At 41.3% G+C, this 23,873-nt stretch overlaps 1 protein-coding gene and 1 non-coding gene across 8 annotated transcripts in view; both read left to right on the plus strand.

Annotated features, from left to right (window-relative positions):
- The window catches only part of htt (huntingtin), a 38,943-nt gene that overhangs the window by 12,074 nt on the left and 2,996 nt on the right, over nt 1-23,873 (plus strand). For 3 of the 7 annotated variants that reach the window (XM_041982928.1, XM_041982930.1, XM_041982934.1), the window contains 54 exons: nt 6-132; nt 235-350; nt 468-579; nt 761-898; nt 2,455-2,613; nt 2,706-2,803; nt 2,887-3,026; nt 3,173-3,236; nt 3,346-3,446; nt 4,667-4,813; nt 5,021-5,141; nt 5,251-5,396; nt 5,549-5,733; nt 5,872-6,089; nt 6,270-6,396; nt 6,821-6,945; nt 7,047-7,157; nt 7,330-7,407; nt 7,899-8,122; nt 8,220-8,298; nt 8,446-8,607; nt 8,692-8,747; nt 8,836-8,984; nt 9,165-9,301; nt 9,389-9,505; nt 9,604-9,726; nt 9,914-10,173; nt 10,334-10,476; nt 10,581-10,806; nt 10,896-11,037; nt 12,180-12,359; nt 12,506-12,682; nt 12,882-12,958; nt 13,094-13,229; nt 13,381-13,503; nt 13,693-13,900; nt 14,046-14,191; nt 14,363-14,540; nt 14,660-14,761; nt 14,930-15,114; nt 15,208-15,334; nt 15,508-15,611; nt 16,754-16,908; nt 17,002-17,141; nt 17,249-17,334; nt 17,447-17,577; nt 18,384-18,516; nt 18,777-18,932; nt 19,026-19,216; nt 19,528-19,642; nt 21,321-21,534; nt 22,950-23,169; nt 23,342-23,504; nt 23,682-23,842. In XM_041982928.1, coding sequence (XP_041838862.1) covers nt 6-132; nt 235-350; nt 468-579; nt 761-898; nt 2,455-2,613; nt 2,706-2,803; nt 2,887-3,026; nt 3,173-3,236; nt 3,346-3,446; nt 4,667-4,813; nt 5,021-5,141; nt 5,251-5,396; nt 5,549-5,733; nt 5,872-6,089; nt 6,270-6,396; nt 6,821-6,945; nt 7,047-7,157; nt 7,330-7,407; nt 7,899-8,122; nt 8,220-8,298; nt 8,446-8,607; nt 8,692-8,747; nt 8,836-8,984; nt 9,165-9,301; nt 9,389-9,505; nt 9,604-9,726; nt 9,914-10,173; nt 10,334-10,476; nt 10,581-10,806; nt 10,896-11,037; nt 12,180-12,359; nt 12,506-12,682; nt 12,882-12,958; nt 13,094-13,229; nt 13,381-13,503; nt 13,693-13,900; nt 14,046-14,191; nt 14,363-14,540; nt 14,660-14,761; nt 14,930-15,114; nt 15,208-15,334; nt 15,508-15,611; nt 16,754-16,908; nt 17,002-17,141; nt 17,249-17,334; nt 17,447-17,577; nt 18,384-18,516; nt 18,777-18,932; nt 19,026-19,216; nt 19,528-19,642; nt 21,321-21,534; nt 22,950-23,169; nt 23,342-23,504; nt 23,682-23,842 — 7,739 coding nt within the window. The remainder of the gene's footprint in view (nt 1-5; nt 133-234; nt 351-467; nt 580-760; nt 899-2,454; nt 2,614-2,705; nt 2,804-2,886; nt 3,027-3,172; nt 3,237-3,345; nt 3,447-4,666; nt 4,814-5,020; nt 5,142-5,250; nt 5,397-5,548; nt 5,734-5,871; nt 6,090-6,269; nt 6,397-6,820; nt 6,946-7,046; nt 7,158-7,329; nt 7,408-7,898; nt 8,123-8,219; nt 8,299-8,445; nt 8,608-8,691; nt 8,748-8,835; nt 8,985-9,164; nt 9,302-9,388; nt 9,506-9,603; nt 9,727-9,913; nt 10,174-10,333; nt 10,477-10,580; nt 10,807-10,895; nt 11,038-12,179; nt 12,360-12,505; nt 12,683-12,881; nt 12,959-13,093; nt 13,230-13,380; nt 13,504-13,692; nt 13,901-14,045; nt 14,192-14,362; nt 14,541-14,659; nt 14,762-14,929; nt 15,115-15,207; nt 15,335-15,507; nt 15,612-16,753; nt 16,909-17,001; nt 17,142-17,248; nt 17,335-17,446; nt 17,578-18,383; nt 18,517-18,776; nt 18,933-19,025; nt 19,217-19,527; nt 19,643-21,320; nt 21,535-22,949; nt 23,170-23,341; nt 23,505-23,681; nt 23,843-23,873) is intronic. The other 4 variants (XM_041982929.1, XM_041982935.1, XM_041982932.1 and 1 more) reach the window with 3 other exon arrangements.
- LOC121639153 lies at nt 7,478-7,607 on the plus strand. Its single transcript, XR_006010136.1, has one exon.

The raw sequence follows: 23,873 nt of genomic DNA on the forward strand, positions 1-23,873 counted from the left end.
CCAAGGTCCTTGATGGCAGTGAAAGTCAGTACTCTGGGATGCAGATTGGAACACTACAGGATGAAGAAGATGAAGGAACCGTTTCTTCCTCCCAAGAAGAGCCTTCAGAGCCATTCCTGCAATCAGCTCTTGGTATGTTTGTGTATGTAGCTATGAACACACAGAGATAGACTCGTATGGATTTTCTTTTTTAATAAAGGTTGTTGTTTGTGTGTGTGTTTTTTTTCTGTGCAGCTCTTAGCAAGCCTCATCTGTTCGAAGGCAGAGGGCACAACCGGCAGGGTTCAGACAGCAGCGTGGATCGCTTCATACCAAAGGATGAACCTGCTGAACCCGAACCTGATAATAAGGTAGCAAAAGTCTCCATCTGTTTCTACAGTTGAATTTGAGGTCAAAGAAATTAAAGATAAAAACAAATAGATGAATAATTTCATCTGATTATGCTCTTCTTTGCAACGTCTTCTCAGCCATCACGAATTAAGGGTCCGATTGGACACTACACAGACCAGGGATCAGAACCACTAGTGCACTGTGTACGACTTCTTGCTGCTTCCTTTCTGCTGACCGGACAAAAAAATGGTTAGTAGCTATTAAAACTATTGCTTGTCAAAATCACACAGTAGAGGACTACTTTGTGATTATTATTTTAACCCCTTTTATATCATGCTAAATTTATATTAATCATAATAATATTTGGTGAGAAATTAATTTAAATTGCATTGAATTGGAATTTTGATGTCGTCTGCTTTTGTTTCTCCAGGTTTGATCCCCGACAAAGAAGTGCGAGTGAGTGTAAAGGCCTTGGCAGTCAGTTGTATTGGAGCAGCAGCAGCGTTGCATCCTGAGGCCTTCTTTAATTCCCTCTATCTGGAGCCGCTGGACGGCATTCCAATTGAAGGTTTGAGGGGAAAAAAAAACACTCAACACCGTTAACACTGTTCTGTTTAGATTATACGTGACACTAAGATGATTTAAAAAAATAGAAAGCATTATATCAGGCTTTAGGTGGTAAGTTTGACCATTAAGAAAAATGTTTTCATTTGCAATTTGCCCACTGGAACAAAGTCTGCATTGTAATTAAATGTAAGCTTACTAGTGTTCTTCATCTTTGATGATCAAGTTTAAAATAGATTGCATTCTCGCCTTTTTTATTTATTTTTTCCTTTATTTGTATATATTTGGGAGGGAAAATTGAGGCACTGAATTTGATAGTAATCTGCATCTACCTTTCCTCTGCTCCTATAAAGAAGCACATATAGCCCATGTTCTAGCATTTATATAACCCCACAAACTGTGCCTCCAGGATTTCACTGCATTTCTTTCATTGTTGTGACCTAAAGTGCCGGATTTTGTGGCAGCTTTTGTGAAATTTTTTAACAAAAGTTGCAAGGTGCTGGTTTGTCTGTCTGTTGGCGACATAACTCAAAAAGTTGGACAGATTTTGATGACATTTTCAGGAAATCTCAGAAATGGAATAAGGAACAAGTGATTAGATTTTGATGGTGATCTGAATCACCGCCTGGATCTAGGAGTTTTTTTAAATGAGTCTTTACTTTGCAGAGATAGGGATATTTTCTGGAGGAGGTCTGCACTCTGAGTGCTTCAAATTTTTTTAAATTTTTTTATTTATTACAAGACCTAGTACTTTAACCATATTATAATTATTAGTTATATTTTTGGCACAGTGGTAGCAATCGGTTTAGCAAAGGAAAGTAGCAACAACATACCATTAGTAGTTTCAAAATCATAGCAGGTTTTAAAAAAAAAAAACCCAAAACATTATGTCAGTATTGGGTGACTTGTGTTCCAGTAGAGCCCGATGTCTAACACCCCTGCTATCAGTAATAGCAATAGTTTACCTCCTCTTTCTTGCAGAACAATAAGAAAGTGTCATACCAGTTCTTGGTGATATTAGATTGCAGATGCTTCAACTTTTCTTTAGGTTGAGCAGGCTCAGTGCGTCCATGCCGTATTGTTGCCATCTACCATTCAAAATTATCCAGGCCACATTTCTTTTGCTCAAATCTTCACATTAAGTGGAGTTATTGACATGTATATCAGGTAATGCAGAGGAGTGCTGCAGTTTGTGAAAGTTTATTGCAAAAATTGCACAGTGAGGATGAATCAATAGTTAGGATTGCAACATCGAGAAATCCTGGAGGGACTGATGAATGGAAGAATGGAGAATGCATAAGATATGAGGAGACAGCATGGTATCTAGAAAATGTCCCCACAATACAGGAAGACAGTAGTTTTGAACAGATAATTATGCCTTCTTCATTTCCACAAATCCAGAGTAGTGAGCATGCTGTTACATCTACCCTTGAAATAAAATATGCTGATATTTCTCTGATAGAGTCACCACTATTATTTAATAGCTGAACTAGTGTTCACATGTTGAAGTATCCCATATTTATGATGATAAATGTAAAGAAACATTTTCTTTCCTTACAGAGCAGCAGTATATTAGTGATGTCCTGGGCCTTATTGACCATGGGGACCCCCAGATCAGAGGGGCCACGGCCATTCTCTGTGGAGCCATTATACAGGCTGCACTCACCAAAACACGTTACAACATACACTCCTGGCTGGCCAGTGTGCAGAGTGCAACAGGTTAGTGTGTATGTGTGGGTTAGTCTTAACAGTGACATGTCAAATGAGTGAATATTATACATTGGTGCTCATTATATTTGTCTGTTCTCCAGGCAACCCTCTGTCCCTGGTGGACCTGGTGCCTTTACTCCAGAAAACTCTAGGAGATGAATCCTCTGTCACCTGCAAGATGGCTTGCTCTGCAGTGAGGGTAAGATGTAGATGGATCTCTGTATGTTAGTGCTCTGTAACTTATGTATGTGGGAATCTGATCTTTTTTTTTCCTCTGTCTAGCATTGCATCATGACAGTGTGCAGCAGTACCCTGAGTGAGCTTGGCCTGCAGCTTGTTATTGACCTTTTTGCTCTGAGGGATTCTTCATACTGGCTTGTTCGCACAGAGCTCTTGGAAACCGTGTCTGAATTAGACTTTAGGTAACATCTTTTACCTTTTTTTTTTTATTATTTTTTATAAATTACTGTTCTTTGAAAATTTTTTTACCTATGCCTCAGCAACAAGCAAAACGACTACGATTTAGGTAAAAACTTACTCGAGTTCTGCTCTTTAATTTGTTTTTTAGATTAGTCAACTTCTTAGAGAGACAAACTGAAACTTTACACAAAGGAAGTCATCACTACACTGGGGTTTGTATTCTATTTACACTAACACACATTCATGGTGTAATATTCATCCAACATTTTAACATTTTGTTGATAGCTGTGGTCATGAATTAGTATACATTCCTCTATCCAGCAACTGCAGCTGCAAGAAAGAGTCCTGAATGATGTGGTCCTACATCTGCTGGGAGATGACGATCCAAGAGTACGGCACGTTGCTGCCTCTGCTGTTAGCAGGTGGGGCTGGAAAATTATTTAAATTTTGATGATGATAATGATCCCATTATTTGCTCCTTCTCAGTTTACTCTTGGGCTGTTTTCAGTTGCAAATCGAGCACTGCTGGCATTGCAGCGCTCTGCTGCAGACTCCTCCCAAACTAAAGCCCCAACCACTTTAGTTTTATTCAACGCGAGTTGCCAACACCTCTCCAGTTAGACTGAAGAGTTGCAACTAAATAATCCACCAACTTCCAGAGACACAAAGAAATAACAAACATTATAAACAAAAGTTTTTTTTCTCAAAGACCAGTGACTCAGGATTTAAGAATCTCATCAACAATTTGGACCAGGGCTGTCCAGCATCAGTCCTCGAGGGCTGCAGTCCTGCAGGTTTTAGATGTTTCCCTGCTACACCACACCTAAATCAGATTAAATGGCTCTCCTCAACAGCCTTTTGTCAAGTTCTGCCCAATCATGTTGACCCATTAATCTTATTCAGGTGTGCTGCAGCAGGAAATATCCAAGACTTGCAGGACAGCGGCCCTTGAGAACTGAATTTGGACACCCATGCTTTGGACATATGGTATTACCGCCATCTCGTCTCCATCTGCCCTGTGTGATGAGTGTCGTGAGGGTGTTGTGAAGGACGTGGCTACAGTCCAATGTTTCGCCAACGTTACGGACCTGTGGTCAAGCCACACCATAGAGCCGTATATAAATGTCATGCGACATTCAGTGACGCGGATTTCAACGTGAAAACGAAAAGTCTCCAGACTAGATTACAACATCGCTGCTGGTCTGAGACAAACAATAGCAACGTAGGACCTGGTGGAAAGATGCTATCCGTATTACCACAGGCAGGGCTTCACGTGTCACACTGCCTGCCTCTCTATCTCTCACAATAGATAGATAGATAGATAGATAGATAGATAGATAGATAGATAGATAGATAGATAGATAGATAGATAGAAATTCACATTATTAAAGTGAATAATGAATAATTGTGTTAGATAATCGAGATCTCAATTTCATTCTAAATAATCGGGATTATAATTTTTGCCATAATCGAGCAGCCCTATTAGCAGGTACACTAACCCTTTTTATATGTGTTGGCTATATCATTCATCCTCCAAGTAACTGACTGTACTGTAGACCAGATAAAGAATGGCTGAATTTCGTTAAACTTATTTAATTAACCCCTCCCTTGTCCCTTGTCCCTGTTCCTGTCTTTCTCCAAGACTGGTTCCAAAATTATTCTATGACTGTGACCAAGGTCAAGTGGACCCAGTGGTGGCAATAGCCCGGGACCAGAGTTCTGTTTATCTACAGCTGCTCATGCATGAGACACAACCCCCGTCACAGTTCACAGTCAGCACAATCACCAGGTACTTGCAGACATACTTTTCTTACCCCATTGTCAAGTTTACAGTGCTTTTAAATATCATTTATTGATTGGAAATTCTTAATTATTGGTCCCAATTATTGTTACACCCTAGATGTCTGTGACCATGTGATTATAGCAGTTTTAAATCAAAAGCTGATTATAAACAAAGCTTTTAGGGGAATTTTTGACTCAGTACTCTTTCTGTCAGGACATACCGAGGCTACAACCTGTCTAACGCTGTGTCTGATGTCACATTGGAAAACAACTTGTCCAGAGTTGTTACTGCAGTCTCCCACGCTTTTACATCATCTACCTCCAAAGCACTGACTGTACGTTTTCTGTGCAACACTTTACAGTATTTGCTAGCTCTACGAAACGTTTCCAATGATTTTGTTCGGATAACCCATTTAAATCTAATATTTTTTCCTTTTTCTACAGTTTGGCTGCTGTGAGGCCTTGTGCCTCTTGGCTTCAAATTTTCCAATTAGCACTTGGAGCACAGGCTGGCACTGTGGTTATGTTAGCTCTAGTAGCAGTTTTTCTTCCCGTTCTAGTCTTAACCGAACCAGAGGCAGGACCCTCAGGTTTGTGAAACATTTCTTAATTGTTATTTAGTTTTACTTGATAATTTGATGCCATGATTGTTGTACTGGGTTTCTCAATAACATTACTTTTGCACCTCTAGTTTTCTTCTAAATTACTGATTGTTCTCTGGTCCTGTTCTTCTGTTGTTCAGTTTGTCACAGACCGGCAATGCTCCAGCTTCTTCAACCACCTCTTCATTTACACCAGACCCTGAACGGAGGACTTTGACAGTAGGAACGGCCAACATGGTGCTCTCCTTGCTGTCCTCCGCCTGGTTTCCACTGGACCTCTCTGCACATCAAGATGCACTTTTGCTCTCTGGCAACCTGCTTGCTGGTGGGTAATCTGCATGAAAGTGTTTCTGTGTAACTTATAATTATGTTTTACAAACCTAACCAAGCTTTTCATGTGAACAAAGCTTTCCAGTAAAAGTAACGTGTTATAGACTAACTTATCCTGTAATAATCTTTCCAGCTGTTGCTCCTAAATGTTTGCGCAACCCTTGGGCCGGAGAAGAGGAAGGTAGCAGTGGGAATACAAGTGGAGGCCCGAATAAAGTAGAGGAACCCTGGGCAGCACTGTCGGAACGCTCCCTGGTGGGCATGATGGAACAACTGTTCTCCCATCTGTTGAAGATCCTCAACATTTGTGCCCATGTGCTGGATGACACACCACCAGGACCAGCAGTTAAGGCAAGTCTAGTAAAAAGTAATGTTTAATTAGTTTATGGTCTAAACTGATATTTAAGGTATTTTATTTTTTATTCTTTTAATGGCACTTTTTTGCTTTTGACCATACATTCCATCTACCTAAAGTCTGATGTGTTGAATTCACTTTTAAAATGTTGTTTCACTCTGTTCATAAATTTTTAGGCTGCTCTTCCCTCTCTGAGCAACACCCCTTCCCTGAGTCCTATTCGCAGGAAAGGCAAGGAGAAGGAGCCCACTGAGCCCAGTGCTGCACCCATGAGCCCAAAGAAAAGCAGTGAGGTCAACACAGGTACATTCCCACCTCACTAGGCTCCAACATAAACACAGACCAGCTCTCTGAAACACCGTTGGGGTTCTGGTTCGGGCTCCTTTCTGGAGTCTCAGAACCTTGGCGCTTTCTAGCATATTGGCTCGTGTACTTGTTTGTCAGGGATGGCTGCTGGGGTGGCTGGAAAGACGGACAGCATGTCCAGCTCTACTTTTGTTCAAGTCTTTTTCTGTTATGGCACTACTTCTGCACCTTCTGAAGCTTATTGATTTTTTTTCATCTTTTCTTTTCCAAAACAGCTTTTTTTTTGGAGGGGGGACCTGACTGTGCCGGCAAGTTCAGAATTTGGTTTAGGAACTGGCACTGTGCTTGTGCCTGACCAGTATAAAAGAGCTATAAGTAAGTATTTAATAAAATTGTTGTTTGTGGGTTCTTCTTTCATCAGGCAGACCAGTAGAGAGCACAGGGTCGACGACAGTAAACAAATCAACCACCCTTGGAAGCTTCTATCACCTGCCTCCCTACCTCAAGCTCTATGATGTGCTCAAAGCTACACATGCTAACTACAAGGTCAGAACACTTTCCATATCCTACCAAAGCTGTGACCTACAAGATTTTTCTGCTTGAATTGTGGCTTGCAGAGGGTGTTAGCAGTTGTTTTTGTCTCCTAGGTGACATTAGATCTCCACAATAGTCAGGAGAAATTTGGCGGTTTCCTGCGTGCTTCTTTAGATGTTCTGTCTCAGCTGCTGGAGTTGGCCACACTACATGACATTGGAAAGGTAAAAACAATTTTTCCCCCCCAAATTTAATATCTGTAGAATCAGGTGCAGGTTGTTGTCTTATGGACTGTAAAAGTTTTTTTTTTTTTTTTAATTCAACTCAGTGAATGAGCTTTTCATTGTTTATTTCCTGGAATTGATTGCATGTAATAATGTATTTTCTCCTTGCCAGTGTGTAGAGGAAATTCTAGGTTACCTGAAGTCCTGCTTTTCTCGAGAACCAACAATGGCTACTGTTTGTGTGCAGCAGGTACGTTTTCTGTTTGGTTTCTACTTCTGAGTTGTACATTTTGATTTTGACAAAGTTGCATGAACTGAGTGTGGCAGTCTTTGTGGTTGTAGCACTGAGCGGTGTGCTACAATTGACCAAAGTCCACACAGAGTGAGGCTGGTTCCTGCCGACAGGGCCTGTAAAGGCATTGGTTTCCCTGTGCGATGGTTCCATACATTTATGTTGAATCCTACTCATCTTTCTGGATGACTATCACGTTCATTTTGAAAAACTGAGCTAACTTGAAGATGAGATATAAATATTAACTGGTTAAGGGACTTGAGCGATTTATCAAATTGTTATTTATAGATCTAATGAGAACAAAATGAATTAAACACCTTGTTTCATATTCAGTTTTAAGGTTAAATAGTAAATTGAGTTCGAGATGTAACTGATAAATTCATTATTGCTTGTTTATTTAAGTTATTTTAGTTTACTCCTGCTCTAAAAGTTGAAAACTTATTCTTTAGTTGTTGAAGACCCTGTTTGGAACCAACCTCGCCTCTCAATATGAAGGCACCCTGAGTGGACCCAGCCGTTTGCAAGGGAAAACTCTCCGTCTTGGCTCTTCCAACCTGCGGCCAGGTCTCTATCATTACTGCTTCATGGCTCCGTATACGCACTTCACCCAGGCTCTTGCTGATGCTAGTCTCCGTAACATGGTCCAGGCTGAACAGGAGCAGGATACCTCTGGGTAAGTAACAACACTTTCACATTTGAGTGTATAGACCATTAAATTTGCAAAGATGTGCACATGTAGGATGTAAAAAGGTTTCTTTTTTTGCTTTTAGATGGTTTGATGTGATGCAAAAAGCATCCATTCAGCTGAGGTCCAACATTGCAAATGCTACACGTCACAGAGGAGACAAGGTATAAATTGTTAAATTGTTCTGCAGCCAGCTTTTTTTTTTTTAACTGATTTTGAGATTTAAATATTTTAAAAATGCTGTAAAGACATTTGTTGCATAATCCAGGCTGCTGTTCCTAAAGTTTTATTTTTCCCCTCTGTTATGCCAGAATGCCATTCACAACCACATCCGACTGTTTGAGCCGCTGGTGATTAAAGCGTTGAAGCAGTACACCACCAGCACCTCTGTGGCCCTGCAGAGACAAGTGCTAGACCTGCTTGCCCAGCTTGTACAGCTCAGAGTCAACTACTGTCTGCTGGACTCAGATCAGGTAAAAATAAAAGACTTTTTGTTTTGGTATAGAATTGAAACATTCTATAATTCTTCTCAGACTCCCCTCCACCCATTTTTACAGGTTTTCATAGGCTTTGTACTAAAACAGTTTGAATACATTGAAGTGGGGCAGTTCAGGCAAGTTTTTCTCCAACTTTCTCTCTGTTGACTTATTTATTATGAATATGATCTGTGACCTAAATAGTTGTTGGTACTCTCCATGCAGAGATTCTGAGGCCATCATTCCCAACATCTTTTTCTTCCTGGTGCTGCTGTCTTATGAGCGCTACCACTCTAAGCAGATCATCAGTATTCCCAAGATCATCCAGCTGTGTGATGGCATCATGGCAAGTGGCAGGAAGGCTGTCACACATGGTAAAAAGACCTCAGAAGAAAATAAACCACACAACATGATTATTAACATTTCTTCCATCTTCGTTGTTGATGTTTTTGCCCAGTTTTTTTTTTTTTTTTTGTGTTAGCTGACAGTTCTCACAATTGATTCAAATACAATAACTGCAAAGGATGTTTTTTTCTTTTCTTCTTATTCCACAGCCATCCCAGCCTTGCAGCCAATTGTTCATGACCTATTTCTCTTAAGGGGCTCAAACAAAGCAGATGCAGGCAAAGAGCTGGATACACAAAAAGAAGTGGTGGTCTCCATGCTGCTCAGACTTGTACAGTACCATCAGGTATGACTTCAAGTGGACGCAAAGGCCCACATCAGGAAAAGGTTTTTGGTTCTCTACCTTAGATGTGCTTTTACATGTTTGTTGCAGGTGCTGGAGATGTTCATCTTAGTGCTGCAGCAATGTCACAAAGAGAATGAGGACAAGTGGAAGAGATTATCCAGACAGATTGCTGATGTCATTCTTCCTATGATTGCCAAGCAGCAGGTTGGGAAAAGCCTGCATATTCATAAGATTGAGATTTGGCACCGTTTTCTTTTGCTACATTAAGGTCACTCACAGTAACAACCTTTGTTTCCTCACAGATGCTTCTGGACTCTCCAGAGGCATTGGGGGTGTTGAACACGCTCTTTGAGACTGTGGCACCCTCTTCTCTCAGACCTGTAGACATGCTTCTCAAGAGTATGTTTACCATCCCAGCCACAATGGTAAGACAAGCATTTATGCATGCATTTGACTTCTTACTAAACTAAACATTTACTTAAATCACTGGAAAGAAATTGATTTTTTTGTTCCTTCTTAGTCTGTAGCATTTTGAAATGTCTTAATGTAAACTGTGTTATAAATAAAATGTATAGTTATTATTACATTTGACATATATGTCCACTCCTTCAGGCATCTGTCGCCAGAGTCCAGCTGTGGGTGTCTGGTATCCTGGCAGTGCTTAGGGTATTAGTCTCCCAGTCCACTGAGGACATCGTCCTGTCTCGAGTCCATGAGCTGTCGTTCTCCCCACATCTCCTGTCCTGCCACACAATCCACCGCCTGCATCAGCAGAGCCCCTCCACCAATGACCCACCTGCAGCTGACACTATTTGTAACGAGGAAGAAAATGGCGAGGCACAAAAGGTTTTACCAGAGGAAACCTTTGCCAGGTGAGTATATTTCTTCTGTGGATGAGTCTTAGAATATAAGATTAAAATATTTTTTATGTCTCCTTGCTGTTTTTGCATATACCATTTTGTCTTTGTCTTTTGTCTGGCTTCCTCTGCTTGTCCTCATTAATTTGAAATGTCTCTTTATCACATCCTCAAGGTTTGTTCTACAGCTGGTAGGCGTGTTGCTTGATGACATTTCCAGCAGGCATGTTAAAGTGGACATTACTGAGCAGCAGCACACCTTTTACTGCCAGCAACTGGGCACGCTGCTCATGTGTCTCATACATGTCTTCAAAAGTGGTGAGCATGACTTTTTTATTAGGTGCATGTTGCAATACCACGAGTTCACCATGAAATGCACTAAAAGCAGTTTTTAACTATGCAAAGTTTCTTCTTTCTGTCAGGAATGTTTCGCAGGATCACAGCTGCAGCCAGCCGACTCCTGAAGGGTGAGAATGGTGCTGGACAGACCGGTACTGACGCCAGTTTCTACTCCCTAGAGGGACTGAATAGCATGGTGCAGTGCCTCGTCACCACCCACCCATCCCTGGTACTTCTCTGGTGTCAAGTCCTCCTTATTATCAACTACACCAACTACTCTTGGTGGGCCGAGGTTCATCAGACACCCAGGTAAAAACTGAGTGATACACATCAGAACAAACTTGTGCCAAATTACTGCACTTCCTACAAATCCATTTCTGTATTTTTCCTCCTATCAGAGGACACAGTCTCTCCTCCACAAAGCTGCTAAGTCCTCATTCCTCAGGGGAAGGCGAAGAAGACAAGCCTGAGTCTCGGTTAGCAATGGTCAACAGAGAGATCGTACGCAGGGGAGCCTTAATCCTCTTCTGTGACTATGTGGTAAGATTGTTTAACTGCACAGTGAGCTCATCCTGTTAAAGTGATTATTAACTACACCACAATAACATTGTTCTAAGTTGGAAGTTTTTGTTAAACATGTTGAAAATTAAAATTTGAAAGGTTTCCAATAATAGTAATACTACTTTACTGAGAAAGAAATCTGCTTGGAACTACAAGGATGAACCTCAAAGCACCAGAACACGTGTCCAAAACTGAAGCGCTCTGGAGCACAACACTAAGGACACTTTCACACTGATGCTGTTTGGTCAGCTTTAAACAAACCCTGGTCTGCTTCTACGTATAATATGATTTGTTTGGAGCAGTGTGAAGGCTCATTTGCGGACCAAAGAAGAAAACTTGTGGTCTCGTTTCACTTGCAAGTGAACCCTGCTGCGGTTCGCATGCGGTGTTAAAGCTAACTGACCATCCAGTGATGAAAGGCGCATTATAGCCAACATGCTGGACAGCTAGCAGCCTTTCCTGCTGCTCATACTGGACAGATTCTTGTGAAAACTGTATTAGGTTTAAATGCCAAAAATAAATGGGAACCACTTTTGGTCCTGGCCAATCAATGAGCTGGATTTTCTTCTTCGTATTTAGTAGTTTTTTCAGGGAAAATCACCCTCGTGAGCAGTTAATATTTATTTATTTACGATTTATTTACTACTTTCTAAGGCACTCAAAGCGCTTTACAGTGAATCCATTATTTATTCACTACTCATTCATACTTCGTGATAGTAACCCTGGTGGCAGACCGACCGAAACCTGGCAGCCAATCTGCGCCAACGGCCTCTTTGACCACCACTGAACATTTATATACATGCAAACACCACGCTGACACTGGAGTGTCTTGCCTAAGGTCACGACAACAGTTCGACTGGGGAAGTGGGTTCGTACTGCCAACCTTCCAGTTATTGGGCAGCCCGCTCTACCACCTGAGCCACTGCTGCCCAAATTGTTGTAAATGCTTAACATTGTCCAAAAGTACAGTGTGAAAGCAAACCAAAGGAGGATGCCGAATTTTCTTTTTTTAATGTCCTGCCCAATCAAACTGATTCCCATGGACTATGCAATATACCCTAAAATATGTTAGATTAGCTTTTTGGGATTCTTGACTTATCTATTGTCCCTCTTGCCTTTAGTGTCAGAACCTCCATGACTCGGAACATCTGACATGGCTCATTGTCAACCATGTTCGTGACCTCATCAGCCTTTCCCATGAGCCCCCAGTGCAGGATTTTATCAGCGCTGTCCACCGCAACTCAGCTGCTAGCGGCCTCTTCATTCAAGCCATCCAGTCCCGCTGCGACAATCTCACAACTGTAAGCTGAAATTTTAATTTTCTGTTCTGCTGTTCTATGAATAAATTTTTAACCAGTTAAGATTTAGCCAAATACTTATATTTAGCATTTATTTCTGTCCTGAAGTCCTCCCACCCCTCTAATACTTGTAATGTCTACTTTTGTAGCCCACAATGCTAAAGAAAACTTTACAGTGTTTGGAAGGCATCCACCTCAGTCAGTCTGGGTCTCTGCTGATGCTTTATGTGGACAAGCTGATCAACACACCCTTCAGGGTTTTGGCTCGCATGGTGGACACGCTGGCGTGTCGCAGAGTCGAGATGTTGCTGGCTGAGACACTACAGGTACAGTTTAATATGGTGTGAATTTTACTTTTACATGGATGTTTGCCTGTGAACAGCACATGGGATAAATGGTCTAGCTGTTGCTAGTTTATGAGCCTAATAAAAACCAAACTAAAGGATGGTTTGGTTTTCATGAGTAGCGATTTTATCAAGATCCAAATTTTTGAAAAGATGTTTCTTTTTGTCTTTCACCCTCCAGAATAGTATAGCACAACTGCCTTTGGAGGAACTAGAGAGGATTCAAGAATACCTCCAGACCAGTGGCCTGGCTCAAAGGTAACTGTTTTTGTAATTTTTAGTGTTGTGGAGTTTTTCATCTTATGGTTGTCTGATATTTCTGAGTCAACAAGTTACTGAGTTTTTCTTTTCAATGATCAGGACTCTTTTTTTTTTTTTCTGTTTATGTGACAGGCATCAGCGGTTCTACTCCCTGCTGGACAGGTTCAGAGCCACTGTCGCAGACACCAGTAGCCCAACCCCTCCAGTTACATCACACCCCTTAGATGGGGATCCACCCCCTGCCCCTGAACTGGTTATTGCAGATAAGGTGAGGATTTAAAGATTTTTGGACTTTGCACTCTACATGCCAACCTAAAAAAACAAATCTTAGTAGTATAAAAAAGGTTTTAGTAAATGTTTGCTCAGCCTTTCTTTTTGGGGAAAGTAAATTAAATGTTTTTGCTTTAAATTGTATTTAGGAATGGTATGTGGCTCTGGTCAAGTCTCAGTGCTGTCTTCGTGGTGATGTTTCCTTATTGGAGACAACAGAACTTCTCACTAAACTACCTCCTGCTGACCTCTTCAGTGTTATGAGCTGCAAGGTAATGGTGATACAGACAGCCTGCTTCAGTATGAGCACCGGCTTCTGTTAAAAATTTTTTTACATGCAGCTCTGCATGGTGAATACACACTGCTACTTAAATGTTCTTAAATTAATAGATTTTTCTAAAAATTGGAAGATGTTGAATAATTTCAACCAGTGTTACATGTAAACTGTTCACGCTTTGCAGGATTTCAACTTAAGCCTGTTGTGTCCATGCCTCAGCATGGGAGTGCAGAGGTTAGCACGGGGTCAGGGGTCTCTTTTGTTGGAAACAACCCTGCAGGTGACCCTTGAGCAACTGGCAGGGATCACTGGGTCCCTTCCTGACCCACACCAATCTTTCCTGCCACCTCCCCAACCCCAGCCCTACTGGGACCAGCTGGGTGTAGTGTATAGTAAGAATTACTAGATGTAGACACTATTTCCTCCTGTAATTTTTTTATACTGTGGTCAGACTCTTGTAAGAGGTATTTTAATTTTTCAGATTTTTCGTTTTTACGTTTTTTTATTTGTAACTTGGTATGTTCCATTGTCCTCTAGATGCACCTGGTTTCTACCCCAAGGTTTTGTCACTCTGCAGAGCTCTGTCTCAATATTTGCTAAGTGTGTGCCAGCTTCCTTCATCTTTACATATTCCCCCTGACAAGGAGCACCTCATCACCACTTTTACCTGCACTGCCACTGAGGTAAAAGACCAAACTTTGAAAGTATTGTAGTCTTAAATGCTCTTGATGTTTGTCACTTACAGATAATTTAAATCAAAGTAATCTGAGATGATCACATTATAAAGATTACAATGATCTTGTTTGTAATATAATAACCTAAATACATTATTCTTTTACCCATGTGTGAACCAGGTTGTGGTGTGGCGCCTGCTCCAGGACCATTTGCCTCTGAGTGTGGACCTTCAGTGGGCTCTGTCCTGTCTGTGTCTGGCACTGCAGCAGCCCTGCGTTTGGAACAAGCTCTCCACTCCTGAGTATACCACACACACTTGCTCCCTCATTTACTGCCTACGCCTCATTATTCTGGCAGGTAAGGAGGATGATATTTGCATATATCCTATTGAGTTTGATAAAATTTTACAACTACTCATAGACTTAAAACTTCGATCATTTTTTTTGCTGATTGTTTTTTATGCCTTTGTGTTCCAGTTGCTGTGAGTCCTGGTGACCGGCTCCTGCACCCAGAGAAGAAAAAGGCAAAAGGAGAAAGAGATGCTGATGAAGACCAAGTGGACTCAGGACATGTCAACAGTGAGAATTTGTTTTAAAATAGCATACATGTGCTGTTAATGTGTAATTTTAGAATTACAGTGCTCCACTAGATGCTAACTGTGCAATTTCTTTTTTAATTTAAATTTTTTTCTTTGGTTGTCTGGGTTGTGCTTAGTTAAAAGCTTAAAGAGATGTCTTCTGTTCCAGACATGTGTGAATGGCAAGCATGTGAGATCATGGCAGAATTAGTGGAAGGTTTGCAGAGCGTCATTTCCTTGGGTCACCCAAGAAACAGGGCATTTCCTGCTTTTCTCACACCAACATTGCGCAACATTATCATCAGTCTGTCACGACTGCCTCTGGTCAACAGCTACACCCGAGTACCTCCACTGGTTAGTGTTTGGCATAAATAATGATAATAAATATTGCTTGAATTTTAGACTTATGAAAGTATTTGTTTTTTTTTTTCCTCAAATGCTATGTAGGTTTGGAAACTGGGCTGGTCCCCTCAGCCAGGAGGAGAGTATGGTACAACGCTGCCTGAGATCCCTGTGGACTTTCTGCAGGAAAAGGATGTCTTCAGGGAGTTTCTGTACCGAATCAATACACTCGGTACAGAAATACACACACGCACACACACACTTCTAAATAAACTTTTCCCTAATTTTCATAACACTGATCCCACTTTTGATTTTTTTTTATTTATTTATTTAATATAAATGACATGTTTTTGTGTTTTTATGTGAAACATTTTCTCACCTTTGGGCTGCTTGTTGTGTATTTAGGTTGGAGTAGCAGAACTCAGTTTGAAGAGACCTGGGCCACTCTGCTTGGGGTGCTGGTCACCCAGCCCATAACTATGGACCAGGAGGAGGAGACACAACAAGAGGTATACACACAACAGTAAACATCTGGATCAGGGCTGTGACAATAACCGCAAATTTGTCACACTGCAATGTTAATGGGCCTATCACAGGGGATGTTGGGTAACCACATTGTTTGATAATATATAAATAAATGCCCAATAAAAACATTTGTTTTAAGTCTGTCTGACCCACGTCAGTGCAGGGTTTCCTGAGGCACTAGTGACCATGCTTCTTATGGTTTTTCTCTTTGCCTGTAACCAGGAAGATGTGATTGTTGCAGCTGTGAGACAGGCTTCCCCGTGTTCAAATGACCTACCTAGGCCATACTGTGCAGAGTATAACTGCAAATCTAGTGGCCTGCTCTAAAGTTTCAAAATATTCAACACAGTTTGTGTGAAGGCCAGGTTGAGGGACCCTATCCCATGACTCTTGGTCCCAATTTTATCCCTGAGAACATGGTGCCTCATCCATCAATATCTAATTAAAAACCTTAAATTCTTTCTGAAGTTGTTCCTAAACTATGCCAGATTCACAAAGGGGTTATAAGACATCAAAATTGTTTGATTTTTGCTCTTAGATGAATACTGATCTCTTGGTATCTTGGAAGGACATGCTAGCTGTCCTTAATTTATAGGTAAATGCCTGAAAATGGCCACAAAAAGGCATGAGACTAAGAGGTCATCTGTCCAGAGGTTAGACAGATGAGGAAAAATGCCAAAAGAAATTAAAATATGTGCACTAAAACCTGTTTTTCCTATATTATAAGTGATACAGTTTGGTAATAAATGATCACACACATGATACATACATTTCATTGTGATGTAGTGTAGTATACAGCGGGACGTGATTATCCTACAGACCTGTAATAGTGAGCAGAGCTATTATTCCTGTGGCTATTTGACTCAAATATTGCAGAAAACTTAACTCTTGTGCTCGATCATATAAATCCTGCCCCCCAAAAAGCACTGGCCATATGACTTACTATTTAAAGCTGTGGATTAAAATTTCCTCATTGCAACACCTGGGGTCTTTATCTCATAAAACATGGTGCTGGTTATTCATATTCGCTGGGCAATAATCTAAAGTTACATTCTTTTCTTTTTTTAACATCTTTAAATATTTCTCCACCCACTCTTTTTTTTCCCCTCCGTCCTTTTGTCTCAAGGAGGATTTGGAGCGTACTCAGTTAAATGTGCTGGCAGTTCAGGCCATCACCAGCCTGGTGCTGAGTGCCATGACCCTGCCCACTGCTGGAAACCCTGCAGTCAGCTGTCTGGAACAGCAGCCCCGCAACAAGAGTCTCAAAGCTTTGGAAACACGGTAGCTATGCAGCCACTATCTTTGTACCGAGTTGCCACCTAAAATAAGCATATGATGGATAGAATTTAAGTGTCTTTTTGTGTGTGTGTGTAGGTTTGGAAGGAAACTGGCAGTGATTAGGGGCGAGGTCGAGAGAGAGATTCAGGCTCTTGTGTCAAAGAGGGACAATGTTAATACGCATCATCCATACCATGCCTGGGACCCTGTGCCCTCACTGTCAGCGGCCTCTGCAGGTAACAGAAAAGCCACATTCTCTCCTTTAACCATTAATCCCAGATACCTGCAACTTGTGTGAACTATTGGAGATTACAGAGTACATTTCCCTCCCTGTTTGTTTTAGCAGGTACGCTGATCAGCCATGAGAAACTGCTACTTCAGATTAATACAGAGAGGGAGTTGGGAAACATGGATTACAAACTGGGGCAGGTACGAGAGGCAGGAGAAAAATGAAAGTGATTCTTGAGAAATAAGATATCGAATGAACTTGTCAATATCATTAACTAATGTGTATTTTGTTTTATTTGGCACATCATTCCAGGTTTCGATCCATTCAGTGTGGTTGGGTAACAACATCACACCTTTAAGGGAGGAAGAATGGGGTGAGGATGAAGAAGATGAGGCAGAGACACCAGCACCAGCCTCCCCACCTTTATCTCCAATAAACTCAAGGTCAGACAATAACCACAGTACTCCTATACCAGGTACACACATAAAGATTATCGGGCTGTTTTTGTCCTGATTTTGTCTCTTCTCGACCAAGGACGGCAAACGACCGATTATTTTGAGTCTTATAAGATTTTCCTATGCAATTATCATTTGGTCTGAGGTGTGTTAAAATTCATCCTGATAATCGGCTCTGAATCAGGTCGTGGCCGACAATCGAAAATATTAAACGTTGTTGTGACTGTGTGGATTAAGATGTGGAACGGAATGTAGCCAATCAGAGAGCGAGCTGACTGGGGAGCCAGGAAGGACATAAAGTCCGTGTTCACGCCGTCTCCAGTGTGTTATTATTATTATTATGTTTTTTTTCAGTTCTGGCTTTTCCTGTTAACAATAGTCCCAAGACCACCATCATTTCCTCGTCCTGTATATCCTCTTCCATGCTGGGTGTTGTGTTTACCAGTTGTTGCCATCTTTCTTCCTTTTTTTTTGCGGGTTGTTGCTATGGTTCTTCTTTTCTTTTCGTTTTTGTTAGATGACGTTTGGTCACGTGAGATTTCTGGCTCAGAGGACTAGATTATAGATCAGCTGCAGGACAGAATCGTTATGTGTGTGTGTGTTGTGCTGTGATGAGATTATTTGAGCACACCAAACACAGTAGGTTTAAAACTGTTACATGCCTGATCTTTTTTTCTCTTCACGTGAGAAGTCTCGACCAGATAAAAAATCTCATCAGATTGATAAAAACTTTGTGTGTACTAGGCCTAAGATATGCATATACACACCCTAATCTACTAAATGTGTGTTTTCAGGAAGCACCGTGCTGGTGTGGATATACATTCATGTTCCCAGTTTCTCTTGGAGCTCTACAGCCAATGGCTGATCCCTGGCTCTCTAAGTAACAGGAGGACCCCGACTATCCTCATCAGTGAAGTCGTCCGATCGGTAAGCTGTCATGGACAAGTTCACTCATCATCTCACCTGTACATCTGCATTGTCAAGGAATTGCCTACCATTCTTTGAATTCCAACACTTAACCCTAGCTAACAATAAAATACTCGAATGTCCCATCAAATTTAGATTCAGACACATTGAAATTAATACAGACTTTTCTATTAGAAAAAAGGTACTTGAAGTGGTCTTGGATGAATGGAGCTATAACCAAGGCCAGCTCTAATTATTTCGCCCTTCATCATACTCTGTAGCTGCTGGCAGTGTCGGACCTGTTCACAGAGAGGAACCAGTTTGATATGATGTTCTCCACCCTAATGGAACTACAGAAGCTTCACCCACCAGAGGATGAGATCCTGAATCAGTACCTGGTGCCTGCTATTTGTAAGGCTGCTGCTGTGTTGGGCATGGTGAGTGAAGCTGAAAACATGTTTGTGGGAACAGTAGTATGCTGCTAAACTGATGCTTGAACTAGTATAAAAACTGCTAATGTTAATTTCTAGGACAAAGTAATAGCTGAGCCTGTGTGTCGTCTGTTGGAGACAACTCTGCGCAGCACCCACCTGCCCAGCCGGATGGGTGCCCTGCATGGAGTATTGTATGTGTTGGAGTGTGACCTACTGGATGACACTGCCAAACAGCTCATCCCTACAGTGTCAGAGTACCTTCTGTCAAACCTCCGGGCTATTGCTCAGTGAGTATCGCTCTCCTCTCGTCTCAGACACGTCACTGACCTCAGGTCATCAGCTAATTAGTTAAAGTGATGATGAAAAAGCCACATGGAGCCACTATGTTTAATGTCAGTCCCCCCTGCAGTTTAAGAGGATTTATGTTCAATTAGTTTTTTACACGGCTTAATGAGTCAATATAATGCAAACAAGAATGTAGTGCTTCTACTGACCAGCAGGTGCTACCCATGACTTCTCAGAAACACAGCTACTGGCACTTCTATTTATCTGTGTTTAGGTATGGTCATGCTCTGTTTGTTCTGTTTCTATTCTGCAGTTGTGTGAACCTGCATAACCAGCAGCATGTGTTGGTGATGTGTGCAGTAGCCTTCTATATGATGGAGAACTACCCTCTGGATGTAGGACCAGAGTTTATGGCTGGAGTAATACAGGTAAGTCATATTTATAACGTAATGTTTTCTTTTTTGTTTTTTTTAATAAGATGAGTCTTCTTCATATTAACCATTAAAACTTCATTAAACTGCCGGTGGCTCTGAGCACTATCACTTATATTGTCAGCCGTTTGTGGGGTAAATTGTGATCAATAGCTTACCCTTTAGGTGATCTACAGAAGTTTTCCAGATATTTATATCCTGTCCAGGAGGTTTACAGTCCGGTTGGAAAGGTAGTGTTTATTCGAACTCTTAATAAGTCCACAATGAGTAATCCATGATAACATGATCATTTAGAAGGTTTTATTAATATAAAAAGATTGCTATCACCACCATGTTGCTAAGAGACCTTTTTTTTCCACTCAGAATTTATGAAGTCACTCACTTCCTGTCAAACTTTCCACTAATTAAATAGTTTGAATTGACAGTAAAATCAGGAGGAGCCAAAGATCAAAAAGTGACCATAAAGTTCTCTGTCTGAAATGAACTGTCCAGCACACTATTAAAAACTGGAAGGATAGTGGGGAACCGTCGTCTTTGAGGAAGAAATGTGGTTGGAAAAAAATCCTGAATGATTGTGATTAGCAATCATTTAAACATTTGGTGAAATCAAATCTGGAAAAAAAACAAACAACAACAACAACAAAAAAAAAAAACAGAACTCAGTAAGAACATTTCCACACACACAATGCAAAGGGAACTCAGGGGATTGGGACAAAAAAGCTGTGTAGCCATAAGAAAACCACTTATCAGTGAAGCTAACAGGACAAAAAAGCATCAGTTTGCTAGGGAGCATAAAGATTGGACTCTGGATCAGTGGAAGAAGGTCCATGTGGTCTGATGAGTCCAGATTTACCCTGTTCCAGAGTGATGGGAGCATCAGGATAAGAAGAGAGGCAGAAGAACTGATGCAGCCATCATGTCTAGTGCCGACTGTACAAGCCTGTGGGGGCAGTCTATGATCTGGGGTTGCTGCAGTTGGTCAGGTCTAGATTCAGCAAGGTTCGGCAACATTATGTGTCCAAAGAATGAGGTCAGCTGACTACCTGAATGTACTGAACGACCTGGTTATTTATTCAATAGACTTCCTTTCTTCCCTGATGGTGAAAGTGTGGTTCAGGGAGCATAATTTTCACACATGGATTGGACACCGAGTCCAAACCTGAATCCCCATTGAGAATATTTGGGATGTGCTGGAGCGCAGCTGTCAGACCCCTCATTATCAATACAGGATCTTGAAGAAAAATGAATGGTAAATGGTCTGTATTTATATAGAGCTTTTACCCAAAGCGCTTTACAATGTACATCACATTCACCCGTTCACACACACATTCACACAGTGATGGCGGAAGCTGCCATGCGAGGCGCTAACCATAACCCATCGGAGCAATTTAGGGTCCCAGTGGCTTCATCAGTGTTAATGCAACACTGGATGGAAATAAATCTTGTGACATTGCAGAAGCTTATTGAAATACCACAGCAAATGCTGCTGTAATCAAAGCTAAAGGCGATTCAACAAAATAGTAGAGTGTGACCTTTTTTTTGAGTGTGTTTTTTAAAAAACTGGCAGACCAAATATAGCAAAAATGGCTTGGAGTTTTAAAGGTTAATGATGAACTTAACAGCAATCTAAAGAAAATTCTTCTTTGTCTTACATTTATGCTTCTTTCTTCCCCAGTTATGTGGTGTGATGGTGTCAGCCAGCGAGGACTCCACTCCCTCCATCATCTATCACTGTGTGTTGCGTGGACTGGAGCGTCTCCTGCTGTCAGAGCAGTTGTCACGTGTAGATGGAGAATCGCTGGTCAAACTGAGCGTGGACCGAGTCAATATGCCATCACCCCACAGAGCCATGGCTGCCCTGGGCCTTATGCTCACCTGCATGTACACTGGTAAGCAAAGCTTTAATGTGAATGCTAACTTTAAATCCACCTAAATAGCTTAACGCTGCATGTCGGCTTAAACACTGGCATGTACACCATCATGACTGGTGTTACCATTACTGCTGCTGTGGCTGACTACAAACAACTACAAAGCCGCTATAGCTTCAAGCTGACTGTCTATCTTATCTCCATGGACAGTTGCTAACACAACCACTTTGCTACAGCAAAACTGACCCATTTCTTCATGCGCACTCATCCCATACTCAACCCTAATTGCATGCAAGACCCACCATCTCTTTTCACTGACAAGTTTTTACCACAGGTTTATGATCAGTGTAGCATAGTATGATGCTCCACTGTTAGCTTAAAATGCAACATTTAGACTTAAAAAAAAATGTTTCGATATGCATTACATTTAGTGGTTTTAGTATTGGAGTTTTGTGCAAAAACGCATGAGATCAAATCACAGATTGACTTTTCACATTTCTCTAAATATGTTTATATTTTGAAAATACGGGAACCTGCAATTTGCAGTTTAAGTCATTAATCCTGTTCACTGGAGTAAAAGCTTATAGCTCAGGGTGAATTGATGTTGGTTTTATTTTAATAATAAAATACAATGTTCTTATTTTCAGGCAGTTCTGCCCCTAAAAATATAAAAACCTTCATTTATTTTTAATTTCTTCCAATGCATTACACAGTGATTAACAGGAATCTTCACCCTGTAGCCTGTGCATGATGGCATGATACCATAGCACGCTGCTGACAGTAGACTTTGCTAACAATGTTTGAAAAGTAACTTAAATATTAAATATCACACAACACTTGGCTGCTTATTTTCGTTATGTCTTCTAGCATAATAGAAATTCATTTTTTAAGCCCTTGATTTTTAATGTTAAGATCCATATTGCATCATAAATATTATTAGCTATGCCTGCTTGCTTCCTGCATGTCATAGAAATGTTATACCCTACCTCTAACCCATACCGCCCCCTCTAACTTAAGCAGTACTTAGTGTGTTATTGTCCATTCGCTTACAGCATATATATTCCTTTTCATTCAGAACTATCCCTCAGATTCTGATATTACACTCTGGCTTCTGCAAATGCAAACTGACCTATAACTTTGTGCCTAATTCTTTTAAACTGGATGTGCGAGTCAAAGCACATTCAGATCAACAGAGATGCTAATCTTAATTTATACCCAAGAAATATTGTTTTGAAAATTTCTAAAACTTTCAGCACCAGTCATTTGTAAAAACCTCTTAAGAATGTAATTTGACTTATATCAGCTCCAGAAATTGACCAATGTTCTTTTTTTTGGTTTACAAAATTCTAATCCGAGTTATATGAGTGTCCCTACTACCCCCTTAACTTCTACCCCACTGATTAAACCCGTGCCACCCCCTCCTCTCGTCTTCTCAGCGGTGCTTGCGTCGGGTTCAGACGCGACAGGGGTTAGAGGTCAGGTTGACTCTGGCTCTGCTGTAGCGGAGGCGGTGGGCGTCACGGCGGGTCATGTTGGTTTCTCCTCAGGAAAAGAGAAGGCCAGCCCTGCCAGCCGTCCTGCCCACCCTGACCCACAGGCCCCTGACAGCGAGTCAATCATTGTTGCCATGGAGAGGGTCTCTGTGCTGTTTGACAGGTACACACATTACATGCATAATTACACGTAAAACCTTTTATTAACAGCTGTCTTTGATCATTTCCAGCCCTGTGACCATTCTAGGTGTGAACATAAAATGAGTAATAAGTGGCAAAAGACTTTTTTGACAAGAAGTTTTGTTTTTCCCTTACTGGGTTTCCTGTTCCTGCAGGATTAGGAAAGGTTTACCCAGTGAGGCTCGGGTTGTGTCGAGGATTCTGCCCCAGTTTCTGGATGACTTCTTTCCACCACAGGATGTCATGAATAAAGTCATTGGAGAGTTCCTGTCCAATCAGCAGCCTTATCCACAATTCATGGCCACTGTTGTCTACAAGGTCAGCAGCTGGACATGATAGAAAAACTTATTGCTGTATTCTGTCCATCTGGATGTTTATAGACGAATCAAACTCTGACCTGTCACATGGTACTTTTTTCTGCAACCACTCCAGTTAATTTAGTAAACACATAAGGTCTCCTCCCTGCTTCTCTCTCTGCTTTGCATCCATACTCAGGTTTTTCAGACACTTCATGCCACAGGCCAGTCTTCCATGGTACGAGACTGGGTGCTGCTGTCTTTGTCCAACTTCACTCAGAGGACACCGGTGGCCATGGCCATGTGGAGCCTTTCTTGTTTCTTTGTCTCTGCTTCCACCTCCCAGTGGATTTCAGCTCTGTATCCTTACATGACTCCGGCTAGATCTTGT

Source organism: Melanotaenia boesemani, chromosome 4 (assembly GCF_017639745.1).
Source record: "Melanotaenia boesemani isolate fMelBoe1 chromosome 4, fMelBoe1.pri, whole genome shotgun sequence".
In the NCBI taxonomy this organism is placed as follows: Eukaryota; Metazoa; Chordata; class Actinopteri; order Atheriniformes; family Melanotaeniidae; genus Melanotaenia; species Melanotaenia boesemani.